Source organism: Epinephelus fuscoguttatus, linkage group LG1 (assembly GCF_011397635.1).
Source record: "Epinephelus fuscoguttatus linkage group LG1, E.fuscoguttatus.final_Chr_v1".
Classification (NCBI taxonomy): domain Eukaryota; kingdom Metazoa; phylum Chordata; class Actinopteri; order Perciformes; family Serranidae; genus Epinephelus; species Epinephelus fuscoguttatus.
This window is the reverse complement of record NC_064752.1, coordinates 26357184-26377429: the sequence shown is the minus strand read 5'-3', so window position 1 is coordinate 26377429 and position 20246 is coordinate 26357184. Positions and strand designations below refer to the sequence as shown.

Here is a 20246-nt window from a genome sequence, read left to right as displayed (position 1 = left end):
AGCTATCTAGAATTAGCCAACATTTCTAGCTGGGTTACTGAAGGAAGATACCCTAAAATAAAAACAATGATCCTGGGGGAAAGGCTATAGGTTTATAGATAATTCATTAATGATTCAGGATTGGGTTTTAGTTTGTTTTATTAAGTTAGATAGCTCGTCAGGGGCTTCTTGCCGCTTTACAACATTTCCATTTTTGTGCTGTTACAATAAAAATTGGCTGTTGTACCAATGTAGCATATTTCTGTGTGTTGGTTCATGCGTCATCGCCTGCACATGCTAAAATAAATCAATAATATAAATATTTTTAAATTTTACAGCAAATTGACTTAAGGAATCACCCTCCCCCATCTTACCCTGTATACCTGCTGTATACCTGCTGTAAACCCCCCACAACACCACTGATTACCTTGCAGTCAACGTCGCGTGACTTCGCAGATTAATCTCCCTCGCGGGCTGCAGCTTGCTGCTCTTCAAGAAATCGCGTGCTCACTGTTGTACACTCACGAGCACGCACGGCACACCGAGCCCGTGGCCGCGCGGCTCGCACCCAAAACCAGCAGGAGCGAGTCTCGCGCGCGTTCACATGCATGGATCGAGGACGCAGCAGCTAAAGCTAAGCGGGCAGCAGGCTATCAGGCCCAGATTATTCACGGAGTCCACCGTCGTTCATTTTGTTCAGGCGGACCTCCGACCGGCAGGGATTAGAAACGTGCGAGATCATATGAGTGTGAAGGGGGGAAGATAGCTCAAGATGGTTCGGGAAACCAGACACCTCTGGGTGGGAAATTTACCCGAACATGTTCGAGAGGAGAAAATCGTGGAGCATTTTAAACGGTAGGTTACGCAAGAGGGATCCTCTATTGGCGAAGCAGCGCGCGCTAGTTGCAGTATACGTTAGCTAGTAGCGACGGGCAGCCTGTGACCAATGCTAACACGGCTAATGTTAGCATTTTTTAACTTTTACAAGTCTGGCGGTCTCTTACGTGCTGCCTGTGCTATGTTGCAGCACAGTGATATTTGTTGAAGCGAAATGTCAGGAATGAAACCACTTAAGTGTAAATGTTTACGATTTATAATATTTGGCTAACTTTTGCTAAAGCCAGGAGGCAAGTAGCTAGGTTTGCTAGCCACCGAGCTAACACCCAACCAACCATTTTGTGGGAAGTCAAAACGTTTTCACGATCAGTACAAGCCAAAAGGCAACTAGCGTCAGCAGGTCAAATAACACAAGATGACTTTTGTTATTTAAGCCACTGAAAACGGGTGACTCATAATGTTATTTATCTCTGGTCAACAGTGTTGTTAGAGAAGTATCGAAATGTAGATAAGTCAAGATTTGCGAACGATCAGCGAGCTCTCCGGACTGATTATCAAATGTTAGCAAGTTGTTGAGGTGCTTGACGTCGGTAGCCATCGCTGCACTTAAACAATACTCAGTGTTTTGTAATTTTGCCAAGTTACAAGTAAATTGCTAACCAGCTTTTGCTATTAAGATAAACAAGTATGTACAACGAGATGGCAGCATAAACTTGTATGCTTTCCCATGTTCGTAGAAGATACTAAAACAATATAATCTTATTTGTCTATATAGTTTCCTACGTGTGTAAAGGACACTGGAGCAACTCATCAACAAACTCCCCTGCAAAACATCAAACAGTACATCCAGTCATAGTTAATGGGAGCTATTGCAGCATTACTAATGGTCTGGTGACAGCTGTGTGTTTGATGATATGCTTTTTATAGTTGTTAAACACTGACATTTGACATGTTTTAGGTCTCAGAGGGACGTTTGATTAACGTTAGTACTGTGACTAAACCTCTCAACACTCCCCACAGTACTTGTAAAACACTGAATGTAGTAATCCATCTTAACAATTCTAGACACTGTTTAAAACACCTTAAGTTCAAACAGTTCATTCCTGTTTTAATGGTCTTAAATGAAATGTAAGTGCTAACATGTTTTGGTTCATACAGGAGGTGTATGATTATTGCTTGCTTTTAGTATCACTGTCTTTTCTTCTCACTATGAACTAGGTTCTGGCATGCAGAGAAACAGTTGCACTTACCCTAATCTTAGCTGGTGTATATGTAATTTCCTCTTTGTTTTCATTGTAATTTCCTCTCAGGTATGGGCGCGTGGAAAGTGTTAAAGTTCTGCGGAAGCGAGGGTCAGAGGGTGGTGTTGCAGCCTTTGTGGATTTTGTGGATATCAAAAGTGCACAGAAGGCTCACAATGCTGTCAACAAGATGGGGGACAGGGACCTTCGGACTGACTACAATGAACCTGGGTCAGTCCCTAGTGCTGTTCGGAGCCTTGAAGACAGCTCACCCTCGAGCAGTCGAGACGTTACAGGATTCTCTAGGGGAACAGTTGGTCCAGTGTTTGGCCCACCTGTGTCCCTTCACACCAGAGAGGGACGTTATGAACGGAGAATAGATGGGTAAGTGGACACGGCCTCCCCTTAAAATCCAGGGGAATCTAGGTATTGGATAGGTGTAAAACCTAAACACATAGTGGGGTTATTCGTGAGGAGTAGATGCCTCAAGGGGGTTGCACAAAGGTAATTAGGGATTGTTCCACTTTTCATCATAATTGACTCGCCTTTCCCATGGGATCTAAGTAAATTAACTACACATTATCATTTGGTAAGGTATCTATAATTCAAGGTTTGACATCTGGTTTGGATATTACATCTGTGAGGAATATCCTGGTGAGTTTTGGATTTATTGCATTTTGTGGGAAACTACCCTGGGGAGCTTTTGGATACTTTTCCAACATTTTCCTCCTAAATATGGGATCTAACCTCCATTTTTTTTTTTACTTGGAATTGCCTGAAACTGGAAGTAAATCCCTATCGTGAAGGATGTACTTTTCTTTGAAGAATCCAATTAGGTAACACATCAAGGATCGGGTCGTCAGTTTTTTTCCCTCTTGACCACAGCTGATGGATGGACTACTTTTGCTATTTTTTGCCTCTGTGGATACGGCCTATTCTGGATTTAAGTTTTGAACAAGTGGATGGAAGAATTGTACATTTGTTACACATCACAAGACACAATGTAGTGCATATATACTAGGCTATCTCAGTCATATTTAACTATGTATAACAAACACTTTTGTCCCAAATATGGAAGCTATACCAAGAAGACTCTGCAAGAACACCAAGGATCCAAACAAGTTTATGGAGCTATTCTAGTTTTGGATTGATGGCCACGAAGACACATGAAGACCGCATAATTGGGATGTACCCTCCTGGATGTACGCACCCGCGCTGGATGTACTGATGTGGACCCTAGTGTGGATAGGTGTAGCTGCCATTCATTTGGATTACTTGAGTGTGGATGTAGCTGTGTAAGGCCTCAGCTCAGTGAGGAGAAGAGCACTCCAAGTTCGTCACAGAGAACTGAAGACAACTTTTTCAAAATAACTTTAACTGTTACCACAAAAAGATGAAGCCTTCTAGTGCGTACACCCGATAAGATCCTTGGATTGTGGAATTAAGACATACCTACTAGCCCATGAGGAGTTTGCTTTCTGTGATCATAGTGTCTTTGAGTCTACATGCTTGTAAACTACTTGATATTATCAGTGGAATACATTTTTCACCCATTTTTTCCCCATACCGTAATTTTTGGAACATTCTACTTCCTCGTGCTACAAGACAAGATTGATCCAGTTGGATGTATTTTCCATTCGGGCACCAACTTACTGTATAGTCAACCTGGAGTTCCCTGAATTACCCTGAAGTGCATCATCTTTTTTTTTTTTTTTTTTTTTTTTTTTTTTTAAAAGAAATCCATATTTATTTATTGTCTTATGTTCCTATAGTTTTTTTTCCCAACCACATGTCCAGAAATCCATAAAGAGGTCCATTTCTCTGATTGTTTTGTTTTTTCCTTTTTCCATCCAGTGAGGAGAATTAAGTAGCCTAACTGTGGATTATACATCAACAATCTACCGGCCTGGTGCTCCACAGTATTTGAAGATAACGTGCAGTGCGATCCAAGAGAACCGTTTTTGCCTAATTAGATCAATTGATTTTTCTCCTTGGTTTTTCATGCGGGCTCTCACATTCTGATCCACCTAGATTTTATTTGGATTAGTTTCGGTAACTTCTTTTTCCAAAAGGTTGGTATTGCTCTGCCCTCTGCATATTTTCTTTCTCTAACATTCCTTAGTGCTTTGTCTAATAGCAGGTTTTGCACTGCTTTTAGGGAAAAGATTGATTTAATGCAAGAGAGGAAAACATATATGTTTTATTAAATGCATATATACAAAATATATATGTATTATTTGTCATTTCTTTATGCACATGCCTCTTTTTGCAACATCACATATATATTACAAATTATTGTTTTCACATTGAATACATTGATCTGAACTGCATGGCATTTTAAATTTCACTACAGAGCTCCTTGATAGGACAATTGATCGGTACAATATTTAAGAGAAATGTTTGATTTTGATATTTTCTTTTTCTTACCAGCAATACTTCATGAACAGTCAGCCTCTGAAATCAGCTCCCCTGGACACTCGGAGGAGCCAAAAGCACTCAGTGTTTTTGTTTTTGCCAGTGTCAGTAATTAAAAGAGACTAAGAAAGAACAGCATTTCAACATTGCTGAATTATGTGTTTGTTTGAGTAGATCTTCAAAAAGACTCAAAGAAGGTTTTCGTGACAAAGTCTGGGGTGGCTTTGTTTCATGTGACTGTTTATGAAATTACAGTAAAGGAAATTGTGCTTGTTGGTAGTCTAGTTGCTGTTAGAAAACAAAATGTAATTTTAGGATGCTGACAGTTTAGCAGTCGGAGCAGCGCCACACAAGTCAGCTCAATTTTATTTTTATAGCCCAATGTCATAAATCACAAATATGCCTCCAGGGGTTTTAGTCTATACAGCATATGACATTCTCTATCTGTGGACCCTCTTCCATATTAGTGTTTACAGACAGTGCCAGCATTTGATAGGTTGACCCCATTATGTCATGTCTTGAAGGGTCAATTCTTTCGGCCTATTAGTCTAGTTAGGAGGAATTTGGTGGTGTTTTTCCTCATCAGTAATGCTCTCCTAGTGCTGAAATCCATGTAAACTTCAAAGTGTCACATTTGAATGAAAATATCACACAACTGCTGTTGTGAAACTTGTTGCTTGAAGTAAAAAAAACAGTTCATTAACTTAGGTTAGCGTGAGCAGTTCTTTCTTCTTGGTTGATAAACTAGAACCCCATAGAGGAGTCCAATGTTTGGTTTTGTTGGTACCAATTTAAAAATTAAGAGAGACAAACTAATGAATTTTGCCAAGGCATGAATCACAGGATCTCTACATTAAAATACTCGCACTGCTCTTAATAAGAGTATTAACCTACACAACTTATCTGGCCTGCTCTCAGCTATGTCTTTGCTGTACCGACCCTTTGACTTTCCACAGTTGTGCACTTAAATGCCACATAGTTTAAATGTAGGAAATTGTTTTTGCCTTTTTGTTTCAAATCATAGTAACTCTTTTTCCCTCTCTATTGTGTTACTATTTTACAGTAGCTCAGAGAGCCGTGAACGTGCATATGATCACAGCCCGTATGGACACCATGAGCGGAGTGGCACCTTTGACAGACAGCGTCACTACAATGCTGATTATTACAGAGATCGTTCCATGTTTGCTGCCGCTGGCCCAGGGAGCAGTGCTATCGGGGGAAGCTTTGAGGCATCAGACCCACATTTTGACTCTAGGATTCGAGACCCTTTCACTCTAACTAATTCTACACGACGTGACTTATACAGAGATGACAGAGGACGGCGGGTTGATAGAACCTACCATCACCGTCGGAGCCGATCGTCTCATTCCTCACAGTCAAGGCACCCTTCCCCACAACGGACCACGGGACAAACCCCCAAAACTCCTCATTCCCCTAAAAGAGCTCCTTTGTCCCCTGGGAGAGGTCCACGATCTCGATCCCGCAGCAGATCTTCAAGCTCTGATTCTGTCAGCAGCACCAGCAGCACCGGCAGCGGCAGGTGTGATATTTGTTTTGTTATAATTTTCATGTTTCATTGATTGTTTGACTAGATTTTGTCACTGGACAAACCATCAACGGGTATCGGCAAATCCTTTTTTTTCCCCTCTCTCTCTCTCTCTCTCTCTCTCTCTTTTTTTTTACTACAACAAACAAATGTCTAAACATTATTCTCTGGTTTTCTGAAATTTTTTAATTTATTTTTTTGTGTTTGACAACAGCGATTCAAACAGCAGTTCAAGTGATGGATCTCGGGCACGCTCTGTTCAATCGTCAGCTGCACATGCCCCTACATCTTCGATGGGACTTGACTCAGATGAGCCTCGAAGAAGCTTTGGAATTAAAGTGCAAAACCTACCAGTGCGCTCCACAGGTGAGTTTCTACATGTCAGCCTCTGAAAGAGTCATACCAGTAACCATTTTAACTTTTCAGACCTACTCAGAAGTATCAATAAATTGTGATGTTCTAAAAGGACTTCATAACACCATTTTATTTATAACATTTGTAAATTGCTTTTGCTATAACTGAAATACAAAGTGGACGTTAGTGTACACAGCAGGCTGTAGAGGAAACATGAGCCAAATTAAGATTAAGTAGCACAAGTACATCATGTGACCTGTAAATGTACGCTTATGTTGGAGTACACAAGCTCTTTGGACTGTAATGAAATGTAATTTTGTTTATTATTTATGTTTTATTGACTTTAATGGTTGCCAGAGTGCATTATTGGAAACTGAGGATGGACATTTATGCTGTTGTAATTTCTAATGCAAATTATATTCTTGGGTCTGTTCACACAAATATGTACTGTCATATGGTGCTTGGTAACCTTCACTTTGGATGTGATCACACTGGTATACAGGTCGCTCTGCTTCTATATATATATATATATATGTGTGTATATATATTTCCGCCGATGCACCCATGCCAATTTACCACTGTAATTATAGCAACAGTTCCCAGACTGCAATCTTATATTTTGTAACTTCACATTTTAAAATCTCTGAGTATCAACCTTTGTCATTTTATATATACCTGTGAAACTCAAGGCAGTGAGTATGACTTTGAAAAGATGTGGTGTGCACAAGGTTCAGCAACACCAGTTGGCTCGTAGCCAGTGTCAGTAGAATAGCCAGGGTGGAGTAGGAAACATAAAACTTAAAACATCCTGATAGAGATTAATTCACTGCTTTAAAAACAAATAAAAAGTAATGTATTGCTGATTAAGACTGTGACACTGTATCTCCCACAACAAGAACTTTGGACTTTTGTCAGCCAGTCGTATCTGCTTGCCAGCCACATTCATATTACTTTAACAAGTATGCTCCAGTTTCAGTAGGAAATTGGAAACCTAGAGATTTAGTGACTGTGAAAAGAAGCTGAGGGGAGAAAATGATGAGAGTCAGCAATAAGTAAAACATTATTCCAAGGTTTATGTGCAAATTAATTCTTACTAAAAGATCCTGTAAACTTAGTTGTTTTTTGTTATTTTAAATTCTTTGGAAAATCTGTTTGTTTTTTTTTAGTACTCTTTATAAATATTTGAATTGGATGATCATCTTTTTTTCCCCTCCGCAGACACGAGTTTAAAAGATGGACTTTTCCATGAGTTCAAGAAACATGGGAAAGTGACCTCAGTGCAGATCCATGGAGCATCAGAAGACCGCTATGGCTTGGTGTTCTTCAGACAGCAGGAGGATCAAGAGAAAGCCCTCACTGTCTCCAAAGGAAAGCTGTTCTTTGGCATGCTGATTGAAGTCACTGCCTGGAATGGTCCTGGTAAGTGATGACAAATATACATAACCGTAATGTAATGAATACTTGCTGCCAGCTAATGAATTAAACATTTCTTAGAACGTTGGTTTCATGCTGTTGTGGAGAATATGAACTTGACATTTAGCAGCATGTCCATAATATCAATAAAACCTCCTCCTTCCCTCAGAAACAGAGAGTGAAAATGAGTTCAGGCCCTTGGATGGGCGGATAGATGAGTTCCACCCAAAGGCCACAAGGACACTGTTTATAGGCAACCTTGAGAAGACCACCAGTTATCAACAACTCCTTGACATCTTTCAACGCTTTGGAGAAATTGTGGTATGCTACCATTTGAATGTGTATGGTAAATTAGTACATTTTTCACTTGATTGGGGTCTGTAATTGTTCTGTCTTTTCTCCTCAAGGACATTGACATCAAGAAAGTAAATGGAGTTCCCCAGTATGCCTTTGTGCAGTACTCTGATATTGCCAGTGTCTGCAAGGCCATTAAGAAGATGGATGGGGAGTATCTGGGCAGTAACAGACTAAAGGTAGAGTTTTTACGGTAGACACTCTTTACATTTCTGAGGCCTGTATTATGAATCCAGTTCAGTTTGCCCAGCTGAACTGACATATTTTTGTTACCTGGCTTGACTAACCCTAAACTGCGCTATATAGATAACCAGTGTTACGAAGCTGGCTATCAACTGGCTCAGTCAAATCTGCATTTTCCTATGCAGTCACAAGTGTGTTCATGTGAAAGAGGTGGGGTTGTTAATGGCTTGCAACATCATCAGAACCATGAATGAAGTACTTCATATGTATGTGTTATAACGGTAATACTAATTCACTGCGGGAATGTTTTGCTTTAGGGACAGAAAAAGTTAAATTCATCGGCATGCAATGCAAAGGACAGCCTGTAACCTTACAACAGAAGAACAACATGTAGAAACACTAGGAAAATGATAAAAATATTAAAAGTAGGCAGAGGCTTAGGAATTAGGCCATTACATATGACTTAAGTGTATTGTATTTTTTTTAGCTTTGTATTTGAATCATCAAAAAACTACTTTGAATTTGTGACAACACTTCATGCCAGGCTGTTTCCTTTGCCGAAGTGAAGATTGGAAAAGTAGTTAAATACTGATGAGGTCTATCTAACTGAAAATGTTGCATTTATAATAAGGTGAGCCAAATAACAGTGTGGATTATTTTTATTCGTTTTTCTTTCCAGTTCTCATCACACAGGTGTCTCATGTTATTTTGAGCTGCAGCATAAATTATCCACAGTGTTAGCTGTCACTCCTGGGAGAAAATAAACACAATTGAAATACAGCTAAACTCATCATTATGTGTTTAGTGTGTAGCCCTAAACGCTCTGTTCGTTTGTTAGAAGCTGTTTTAAAACCACAGTGGAAATGAAAACCCTGGACCAATAAAATGATTTGAGTGACCTATAAAAATATAGCCTATATTCTTTTTTTCCTCTCACTCAGGGCTTTTGTCGATGTCGGAATAATTTATTTTCCAGTGATCTCACTGGTTAGTGGTTGGCATGTTGACAGGTTGTGATCCAATACTCATAAGTTAACCTCCTCTGGAGCAGGTTAGCTGTTCAGGATAAGTTACCCAGTACTTTTTCCAGTAAAAAGTGAACCATCTTAGTACTGAAAACCAGGGTTAACCCTGAAGTCTCCTCACCAACAGCAAACTTTGCTTCATAGTACAGGCCTCAGGTCTGTGTAGGTTTTCAGTGTATTGCATCTTGTGTATATAATATGCATGTTGCTCTCTTTCTCCTTGCAGCTTGGGTTTGGGAAGAGTATGCCCACAACATGTGTTTGGCTAGATGGTTTGGCAACCAGTATTACAGAGCAATACCTCACACGGCATTTCTGCCGCTATGGACATGTAGTTAAGGTAAGATGTTATATTTTCTCTTGCTAAAGATTTGGTGCTTTTGATTTTCATGCTGTATAGTTTTAGAAACACTGACTGCATATTATTGTCCTTTTTAGGTGGTATTTGACAGATTGAAAGGGATGGCCCTCATCTTGTACAACAACACAGATTTTGCTCAGGCAGCTGTAAGGGAGACCAAAGGTTGGAAGATTGGTGGCAATAAAATAAAGGTAAACAATACCAACTCTTGGGTTTATTCGTGAAATGTATTTTTCATGTGTGTATGTTTATGTATTTAAGTGTATTAACCTATTTACTTTTTCATGAAAGGTGGATTTTGCCAGTCAAGAGAGTCAGATGGCATTCTACCGATCCATGCAGGCATCTGGTCAAGACATTAGAGACTTCTATGAAATTCCTCCTGAACGACGGTACATTGCCCATATTGTTAATTGCATGCAAGAAATGATGTTCAAAACTATATATTTATTTATTTTATTTATTTTATTTTATTTTAAATGTCACAAAATTATTAGTTCATGGAATTTATAAGATTATTATTTCAAATGAAATGACCCTGATAGAATATGTCTATAAGGTGATAATCTTTAGAATATCAAAGCAAAGTAGCAAAATATTTAAGAACTTTTTATCTGAAAGTGACAGTGCAGTTTTATAAAATGATCAATTCTTTAGGTGAATTATTTAACAGAATTCATTTATTTTCTCTTCCTGTTTTCTCTATTCACTCTACAGAGAGGAACGCAGACCTCCATACCATGAATTTACAGCAGAAAGGGCTTACTATGAGAATATAAGAACCCCTGGCCTCTATCCAGAGGAAGCTCGAAGAGACTACGCTGCTCGCAGCAGAGACCGTTTTCCTGAGCTGGAGCACTATCAGGCAGATCACTTTGACCCACGTTATCATGAGGATCCAAGAGACTACAGGGACTACAGAGACCCCTTTGAGCAAGACATTCGAAAATACACATATATTCAAAGAGAGCGAGAAAGAGAACGAGAGCGTTTTGAGGCTGACCGCAGCAGGTGGAGCCCCTCCCATCCAAGGCGACCTGTCACTCCTACAGTATCACCCTCACCATCAGAGCGTGCTCCCAGAGACCCAGAACGGCGAGTTTACAGCCAATCCTCTGAACGCAGTGGGAGTGTAAGCTCAATGTCACCACCACCACACTTTGACAAATCTGAAAAAACCCTGCTGGAACATGCCTCAAAGAGTGACAAGAGTGACAAGAGCAGCCAACCAGATCGTGTGGCAGGTGCTGAGAAAATCAAACGTGCGAAGCGAAAAGAAAAAGGTGATAAAGACAAAGCTGAGAAGATTAAATCAAGGAAAGCAAAGGGGCAGTCCCCATCCAACCCACTGCCTGACGCAGAGATTGAGACTGGATTTGATGGTGGGTCTGGAAGAGGAAGGGGATCAGACCAGGATGCTAATGAGAGGCAGAAGTGTAAGGGGGATGGTGAATCTCTTACTGGAAATCAGTTGTCAACTGCTCATCACGACTCTATAAAAAGTGAAAGATCAGAAATGAGTAAAGGTGAGAATTCGGAATTGGATGGAAAAAATCGACTCAAGAAACATCTAAAGCCTGATATTGGAAATGACGGGAAAGATTTGTCTGTGGATTCAGATCGCCTTGCTGCAAGAAAAAGGCGCTTTGCTGATTCCGGTGGAAGGACTATTCGTCAGAAAAGAAGCAGGCATGAGGAGGAGGATGCTATTCCATCTGCTGACTTTGGTGCCGGTGCCACATATTTGAAAGAGTCAGACCCTGACAAACACAAAGATTCACAACGGAGAGATTCAAGGCTCAAAACGGACAAAAGCGGCACTCAGAAGGATGGTCAAGAGGACCTTAGAGGACAAAGAGAGAAGTCAGAGGGATCTTTGGACCCACTGGAGCCAAAACGACATCCAGGGCACACTTCATCCAGAAGGTTTTCACATGAGGGGATTGCAGACCAAAGCAGTACAAGAGAACAAGAACACCATGCTGCTTTCAAATTTAGTACTCAGAATGCTGACACTGACAAAAATGTTAAGAACAAGGAAGACCATGTTGACATTGATCTCTCTCAGAGTTACCGCAAGCAAATGGAGCAAAATAGACGGTTACACCAGCAGCAACAACAGCGTGAGTCTGACAAACCTGAAAAACCAGGAAGTCCTCAAGGCAGTGAAACAGAGGACCTGGAACATCGCAGTCTTGTGCATGAAGTTGGTAAACCACCTGAGGATGTCACCGATAATTTCCCATCTCACAAACTAAAGAAACTAGACCAATTTGAAACTGACTCAGGGATTAAGAGGGAGCGTGTCTACCGGAGCTTTAGGCAAAAAAGTGAAGATCCTGACTGGAACAATATCTCCTCTCCAGGACATCAGCACTTCTCTCACCCTGCAGATGAGGACTTTGTGGACCCTTCCCAGAAAGAGTTGTGTAGAAATGAGGAAAAAATTCACCCAGATCTAGAGCTATTAGTTAAAAGGACACATAACACACAGGTGAACAAGCCAAACACTTCTTTACTTAGTGTGGAAGAAGAGCAACAAAAGAGATGGGAGAGCAGAGTCAAACAAGACTTGTTGCCTGACCTTAACTTTTCCAGAAGTCTAAGTAAAAACATTCACAATCGCAAGCGTTTAGAATATGGTATTTGGCATGACTTGGAGCCTGGGGAAGTACGATCCGACTCTGAGGAGGACAGAGAGAACAAACCCCACTCGCCTGTGCCCTCCACATCTATGCCTTTTTCCGAGAGGCAAAGGGTAGACAGGTTTTCAGACCCCAAACTAGCCCATCTCGAAAGGAACAAATTCTATTCCTTTGCACTTGATCAAACCATCACACCTGATACAAAGGCTCTGCTTGAACGTGCAAAATCTCTTTCCTCTTCCAGAGAAGATAATTGGTCATTTTTGGATTATGATTCTCACTTTGCAAGTTTCCGCAACAGGAAGGATACTGAGAAGGTTGAATCAGCACCAAGGCCTACACCCTCCTGGTATATGAAAAAGAAAAAGATTCGAAGTGGATCTGAAGACAAACTTGATGACAGGAAGGAGGAGCCTAAGCCGGAGGAACAGGAACGCAGGGAACTATTTGCTTCCCGCTTCCTACACAGTCCTGTCTTTGAGCTGGACTCTAGGCGACTGCAACACTTGGAGCGCAAACATGAAGAACCTGAGCCTACACAAAACCAACAACCTGGTCAGCAAGGCACAGTAGATGGTGAACTTGACTCAGGGCCGGTTGTCCTTTTCCACAGTCGTTTTTTGGAACTCACGCGACTGCAACAACAGAAGAATAAAACCCACCAAGAGGCAAAAGTAGACACAATGGTCATGGATGAGAATAAAGTGGAAAAAGCACCTGTTCAAGAGCAACAGGCTTTGCAGTCACCACAAACAGAATCTGTCATGGATCCAGAAATCAAACCCATCAGTCCTGCTGAAGAGCCGATTACTGAACCCCGACTCACAGTTACTTCTGTCACCCAGTCTGTGGTTAAGGACTTTGCTCCACCAGAAGAGAAATGTGTTGCATCAGATCCAGCCCCTGATCCATATACTCCTGTGTCTGTCATAAAGGAAGAGGTAAAAGAAGAGGTAAAAGAAAATGAACCTATCGTACCCATGCACCACCCATTAAATGAGGCACCTTCTGATTCTGAACCTGCACCAGTAGCAGCACCCGAACCCAGTTATTCAGTCGATAGATGTAAACTTTCTCCATCTGATGGGAAATTGGATATTGTTACTGAGGATGTAAAACCACTCTGTACAGAAAAACCTTGCCGTCGTGACTCTCATGATGAGTTTGTTAGCATTTCAGAAGCAGAGCCAGATCCTGAGACTACACATCCAGAAGTGCCTGAAGCCACAAGTCCCATACCACCCAGTCTTGTAGAGGAAGAAAAAGAGAAAGAGACCCATTTTGCTTGTAAGGCTATAGCAGAGCCCGAAGAAGAGAAGAAACTTGGTAAAGTGCAGATGCCCACTGATAATGACACAAATGATGAGTTAGTCTCACCTCAAAAAGAGCATAAAACAAAAGAAATAAAAAATAAAAAGTGCAAACAATCCCCTGCTCAAGTTGCTCCAGTTCCTGTCATGTCTACCTCTGGTTCTGAGAAACAAGCAACACGCAAGAGTGAACGCATTGACAAAGAGAAGCTTAAACATGGATCATCCCCAAGAGCTGAATCAAAGTCCACAGGCAAATCACCTATTCATGGATCAGAACCTGAAACGTCAGAGCCAGGCATATCAGCAGGCAGAGCAAGGCGACGAAATGTTAGATCTGTGTATGCCACCCCAGTTGGAGATGATGTGCCCATTCGTTCTGGAAAGGAAATCACTGAGTCACCGCGCTCTGCAAGAAAGCGAGGTACAGATAAAGATGCAACCCAACAACAAAATATTGAACAAGATCCACCTGCTCCAACCCCAGCAACTAAACGAGGGCGTCCTCCCAAGAATAGACGACAAGGTGACGAGAGTTCAACAGTTAAAGTAGAAAAATCAAAAATGGACAATAAAGACACCGATTCAAATGAATCAGAAGGTGGGGAACGAATTCCAAGAGGGTCAAAAGGGAAAACACCCCCTCATGGCACAAAGGGTTCACTGAATCCGATGCCCACAGTTTCAGGATCTGGATCAACAAGGAAGGGGGAAAAAACTGAAGTGGCTGAGGATGATGATCAGGAAATGGATTTCACAGATGAAGATTCTTTGGCTTTGCAAGTTTCATCAAGTTCATGTAAAGAGGATCCATCAATAAAAGTTGAGCAAAAGAAAGAAGAGAAAGACAAACAAGGAAGAGATGCTGTCAAAAATAAAGATGTTTTCCATGAGAAGGCCTGTGAGGGTAAATCAAATGGGAAAGAGCAAGATTCCCCACCTTTAGAAGATAAACCCACCTCAGAAAAAGACAGGATTGTAAGAGGAAAAACCAAGTTGACAAGGACTCCTAAGTCTCCTGTTCTCAAGAACCTCAAAATCAGACTAAATGTAACAGAGGTAAAAGATCTTCTTCAGTTAGGGGATGATGAACTTGGGAATCAAGAGGATTCTTCAAAAAAGATCAGATCTGGTGACCACAGTGATCATGTTTCAAAGTGTACTAATGCTAACAAAGAAGGCTCCAACAATGAAGAAAAGGAAAATGCCACTTTGGACAAAAATGAGCTCTTGGAAACACCAAAAAGCTTAATTTCACAGGAGCTGGAATTGGAGCAGGCAGTGGAGAACATTGCTAAACTTACAGATCCAGCTTTTCCATCAGAACCAGCAACACCACCTGTACCACATACAGAAGTAAAAAGTGACCCAGAGGAAGAAAAACCCTCTAATCCTGCTAGTGAGACAGAACTCATGGCTGCTATTTACTCAATAACTCCTGAGGACGGAGCTGTACCCATAACCCAAGCACCTCCACCAAGTGCAGATGTAGTTTCAGAACCTGAGATACAGGACTTGATTCCACCTGCCAAGGAAGAAGAATCTGAAACTAATACAGCTGCTATACAGGAGGAACCTGTCTTCCCTACCACACCCAAAAAGGGCACCAAAAGACCTAAAACACCTAAACGTCCTAAAGTCCAAAAGCAAGCAAGGAAAGATTCAAAGGAAGGACCCTTAATAAGTGAGGAATTGACAACTCCTTTATCAGATAGCCCACCTTCAGATATAAATACTGTTCCTGCAACAACGCCATCGGCAGCAACTGCTGCTGTTATTACTCCTACAACTTGGAAGCCAGAACCTGGGCCCTTAGCTGTCAAAGCTACAGATGTAAATGCAGAGTCAGAGACATCTTCTGAAGAACAGATTCAACATCTTAAATCTGTTAACCCCCGGTCTAAGAGTCCAATATGCCCAAAGCCCCAACAGGTTCCACCTGAGTGCACCTCTCCTTCCCTGTCTCCATTAGCTAGCAGGCCAAATATCAGACCCATTCCAACAAGTAGAATTCCTGTTTCTCCACCAGATTGGCGCCACCAGTCTAAAGACACAGGGGTCTCCCCTTCACCTGTCATGCCGTTGGCATCCAAGGAAAACCAGCCTTTACCCTCAGACCCTGACAACATAGATACTGACCATGGTACAAGTGACTTGAGACAGATTCTTATGAAACACAAAAATATTTCATTGTCAGGCAGTAGTTCTATTCCTAGTAATCTGCCCACCTTGCGAGATCAGAACCCCTCTGAAAGTAATACTTTATCAGCTGTTGTGCCAAATAAATCACCACTGCCCGGTAGTGGAATGGCAGCTCATCCAGCTCCACCTATAGTTCGACCTCCAGCCTCACTGCCATCTCCTGAGACAAAGTCTGTGATCTCTGTTATTGCATCCACTGCAACCTCTGTTATCAGTCGTGTTTGCAACCCTCCTGAGCCTGAGGACAAAATAAACATAAACGTTGGAAATCCGTGTTTGGACATGACTCTACCCAAACCATCTTACAGGCCCAGCAAAGACGATACTGGACCATACCATGGGCCGTCTGTTGCTGATGAGGGAGGAAGTGCTGCACGTTTCATTGTTGAGAGCCCCACTCTTGGTACAGGATCTTGCCCAGGTCTGAGAGTTAATACTTCTGAAGGAGTGGTGGTGTTGAGCCACTCAGGGCAGAAAACAGAGGGACCACAGAGGATTAGTGCAAAAATAAGTCAAATCCCACAAGCAACTGCAGGTGACATGGAATCTCAGCAGTTGGTATCCATGCCCCAGATGAAACAGGAAATGTATGGTCATTCTCATTTAGGACTTCAGAAAGGCCCTTCATTGCAGACAGATCATGGGCATCCTGGTAAGACGCAGTCAACTTTGTCTTCTATTAAACAAGAAAGCGCTGGTTTGGAAAAGATGGAATCTACTTACCAATCTGGAACACAAGGAGTAGTGAAGCGTCTCACACAGGGTAACCAGCAAGCAATGAGTTACCATCAGGAGTACATGCCAATAAAACATCAGAAGAAAATGGACAGCGCTGATCCTCACAGTACAGATGGAGCTAAACCACCTTGGACCTCTGCTGTAAGTCCTGCAATAAGCCCCCATTTGCCTTCTCCACCTGGCAACCATGTAGGCTTTGTTACAGCGGCTGCTGACAGAGGTCCCTCCCACATCAGTGGAGTCAAACAGGAACCACGGTCCCCTCGCAAATCAGGTCATCCACACTCTCCGTTTACTAAAGTGTCCTCACCCATAGGCTCTTCGTCACCCAAGGGAATACCAGTGATGTTATCCACTGGCCTACCTGCCATGCAGCAGTTTATTACTGGTGTACATCATCCAGAGCAGTCGGTTATCATGCCACCTCATAGTGTACCTGGGGGCTTGGGACGGATGTCTCCTCACCGTGTTACCCAGTCAATTCCAGTGGGGCATCTTGTCCAAGGAGATGTACGGGTCAATACTCCACCCCTTTCTGTGATGAGCTATGGGATGCATAGTGAGCCTCTTGCCTCTCCCTGGTCTGGTTCTATGCAGCCACGGCCCACCTCACCCCAGGCTGTTGGCAGAGACAAGGTTCTCAAGGTGAACCCTGGTTCTTTGAGGGGTCATGAGGGGGAACGGGAAGAAGCCAGACGCTTCCATCAGGCTCCAGGAAGACAGTCTGCACAGTTAAAGCCAGAGACTATGCAGTCAGATCCTCACGGGCCTTTGCGGAGTAATGTCCCACTAGAAACCTACATGGCACAAAGAGATATGCGTGTACTCTTGCACCAACAGGGAGAGCGTTTGACCACAGACCCACATTCTGGACACATTCAAGAGACTCTTCCCCCCTCTTCAGCACCCTCCAGCCTACCCTTATCCTTGTCTCCTAGAGCACACGTTTTGCCTAAAGGTGTGTCTGAGAAGGATGTAACAAAGCCATTAGAGGCAAAAAGGCCACACTCTCCTCTTCCTAAAGATGGAATGATGGGGATCAGACAATCTGGGCAAGCAATAGCATCTCCCCAGAGAGTTCAGCTAATGCCACCAGGACCTAGTGGTTCATTCCCAGAGTACTCTGGGATCTACTCAAACCCAAGAGGCATCCATTCTCAAATACCAGAGACGTCTCCTCTTGGACTTAACCAGCCACCGCTGAACGTCACACCAACTATGGTGAGTTCACTGTACTTAACACTCTAGTTTAATAGACAATCACCTAGCTAAAAGTAAAATAATAATAATAATAATAATACAACAGTCGTGCAATAAATGCTACCATCAAAATAGTTGCAATGTTCTAGAGAGTTGCTGATTTAACTCTGGTTATTTTGAAGGCTGTGGCGTAATGATAAGCTGGGCACTTGATAAAAAGCAGGCCAACTGAGTGTTTATGTGAACCTGGGTTATTGTCTATATGTTACAGAGACTGTTCATGACACATTACACTATTGTCTTAAATCCTCAGGGTGCAGACCTCCAGACGAAACCAGATGGCAAGATGACGCAGCCTGTTAATATGGTGCAGTTGCTCACGGTAAGACGAAACTCATCACAACAGTTAAATTGTTGGTCTGAACAACAGCTGGCTTTGTCCGACATAACTTGTCTTTGTTTTGTCTTGCATTTAAACAGAAATACCCTATTGTGTGGCAAGGCCTGCTGGCACTGAAGAATGACACAGCTGCAGTCCAGTTGCATTTTGTCTGTGGAAACAAAGCTTTGGCTCATCGATCACTGCCCCTTCAAGAAGGAGGCGCATTGCTTAGGATTGTCCAGAGAATGAGACTAGAGGCTTCGCAACTGGAGAGTGTAGCCCGGAGAATGACAGTATGTTTTTTGGCCTACTTCCATTGAGTCATTTTTTTCTGTTTCATTAAATAGTCTTCTAACAGCATGTACACTTTTTTCCTCCACAGGGGGACAGTGACTTCTGTCTTCTTCTTGCCCTGCCATGTGGACGAGATCAAGACGATGTCCTAAACCAAACTCAAGCTCTTAAGGCTGCTTTCATTAACTACCTGCAGACAAAGTTGGCTGCTGGTATTATCAATATCCCCAACCCAGGCTCCAATCAGGTGAGGCATTTGTTTATGTGTCTGTAATCTGTGTTCATGTGTGACCTCTACAGTCTCATTTAAAAAAAGTAACCTGTTTTCTGTGTTGACTATAATTTATTATTGCTGCCTCATTGCACAAATGATGCACATGACCAGAAGCATAATCTTGTTTTATAAAACACCTGTCCGATATTACATCTGTTGCTTCTTTGTAACTTCATATATGTAATTGATGTTTTCTTTCTTGTTCCAGCCTGCCTATGTGCTACAGATTTTCCCACCATGCGAATTTTCAGAGAGCCACTTATCCCAGCTCGCTCCCGACCTCCTCAACAGGATCTCCAGCATCTCACCACACCTCATGATTGTCATCACCTCTGTGTAACCTTCAACGTGGCGAACCGTAACATCAATGGATGTTCTCGCTGATGAGCCTCAGGAAACCAGAGGAATATAAGAATTTTGTTTTTCTCCTGGACACAATGGGAATGTGTAGGATATACCCTATCAACGCTTTTTTTTCTTTTGTCACTCCTGTCTGGTATTTTTGTCCTTCTCAAAAGAACTCAGGGATGGACCAAACCAGAATCAGTCTTATTTGACCATTTCTCTGCTGTATTTCTATTTATTGGAGTTTTATTTTAATGTTCGGAGATGCTCTGAAGAAAAAAAAAAATCAGGATGTTTGAACAACAATGAGTGACTATCTGGGTGGCCTTTTTTTCTTTCATCTGTCTTTTATTAATTGATTGTCAAATTCATTTCTTCACAAGAGTGGATCGTACAAGCTGTTGCGCCACAATGGCTAAAAGACATTTCAACATGTAATTTTAATTAATTATGTACAGACTTCCTCGCCCAGGCTTTCGTTAGAGGAAGAAATAACTTGTAAAACTATGGAGACCCTGTAGAGGACCATGTTCGTTTAACAGCTCCTTTAATTCCACCAGCTCTGCTTGTTTTCTCACACTACTGAAGCAGTTACACTTCTGGCTCCTGCCTTTGCATTGAACAAGCTACAGTATGATTTGGGAGTTTTTGAATACAGGACTTTGTAAATATTTTAAATATTTAAACTCTGACAATGGAACTTGGACAACTTGACGGAGACTTGAACTCTGGGACATACCAGGACACAGTGTGGAAATTTAGATGGATATCCTTGATTTTTGGGTGTAAATACTTGTAACACAAGAAGGTTGGCAAACTCTCTTGAGAAGTCTGCCGATGGCACTTCATATTTTGTAACTCAAATAAAACAAACTCCAGAAAACTTGAATATTTAAGATATAATCATTTTATTTATGTTGTGTTTTATTTGACAAGAATGTTCATTTTTAATCAGCAAATCTTTGATGTGTGATTTCACTCACTTTGATTATGAATACATGAGATATTAAAAACATGGTTACTTACATTTGAGATTATACAACTAAAGTTTAAGTGAACATCAAAAGGGGTTAAAACTGAGTTCAAATGTAAAATGTTATTAAATAATGGAGTATTGGCAGACCACCACAATAATGGCAAACTAACAT

The 20246-nt window shown here is 41.7% G+C and overlaps 1 protein-coding gene across 2 annotated transcripts; it reads left to right on the top strand.

Moving 5' to 3' along the window:
* The first annotated feature begins 515 nt into the window (after nt 1–515).
* si:ch1073-335m2.2 (msx2-interacting protein) lies at nt 516–19987 on the top strand. Of its 2 annotated transcripts, XM_049576437.1 has the most exons (15): nt 516–834; nt 2127–2441; nt 5536–6012; nt 6233–6384; nt 7591–7791; nt 7955–8106; nt 8193–8318; nt 9574–9687; nt 9786–9899; nt 10000–10100; nt 10426–17824; nt 18117–18185; nt 18284–18478; nt 18568–18726; nt 18962–19987. In XM_049576437.1, exons 1-15 carry the CDS (start codon nt 752–754, stop codon nt 19091–19093), a joined length of 9789 nt encoding a protein of 3262 aa, XP_049432394.1. In that variant the 5' UTR covers nt 516–751; the 3' UTR covers nt 19094–19987. The 2 variants fall into 2 exon arrangements, with proteins under 2 accessions (XP_049432394.1, XP_049433153.1); XM_049577196.1 differs by lacking the exons at nt 516–834; nt 2127–2441 and adding an exon at nt 3921–4129.
* Nucleotides 19988–20246: the final 259 nt, after the last annotated feature.

Coding starts and splice junctions, on each gene's coding strand:
- si:ch1073-335m2.2 (XM_049576437.1), top strand. CDS start 752: ATGGTTCGGGAAACCAGACACCTCTGGGTGGGAAATTTACCCGAACAT. Junction 2,442..5,535: donor TATGAACGGAGAATAGATGG/GTAAGTGGACAC, acceptor ACTATTTTACAG/TAGCTCAGAGAGCCGTGAAC. Junction 8,107..8,192: donor AACGCTTTGGAGAAATTGTG/GTATGCTACCAT, acceptor TTTCTCCTCAAG/GACATTGACATCAAGAAAGT.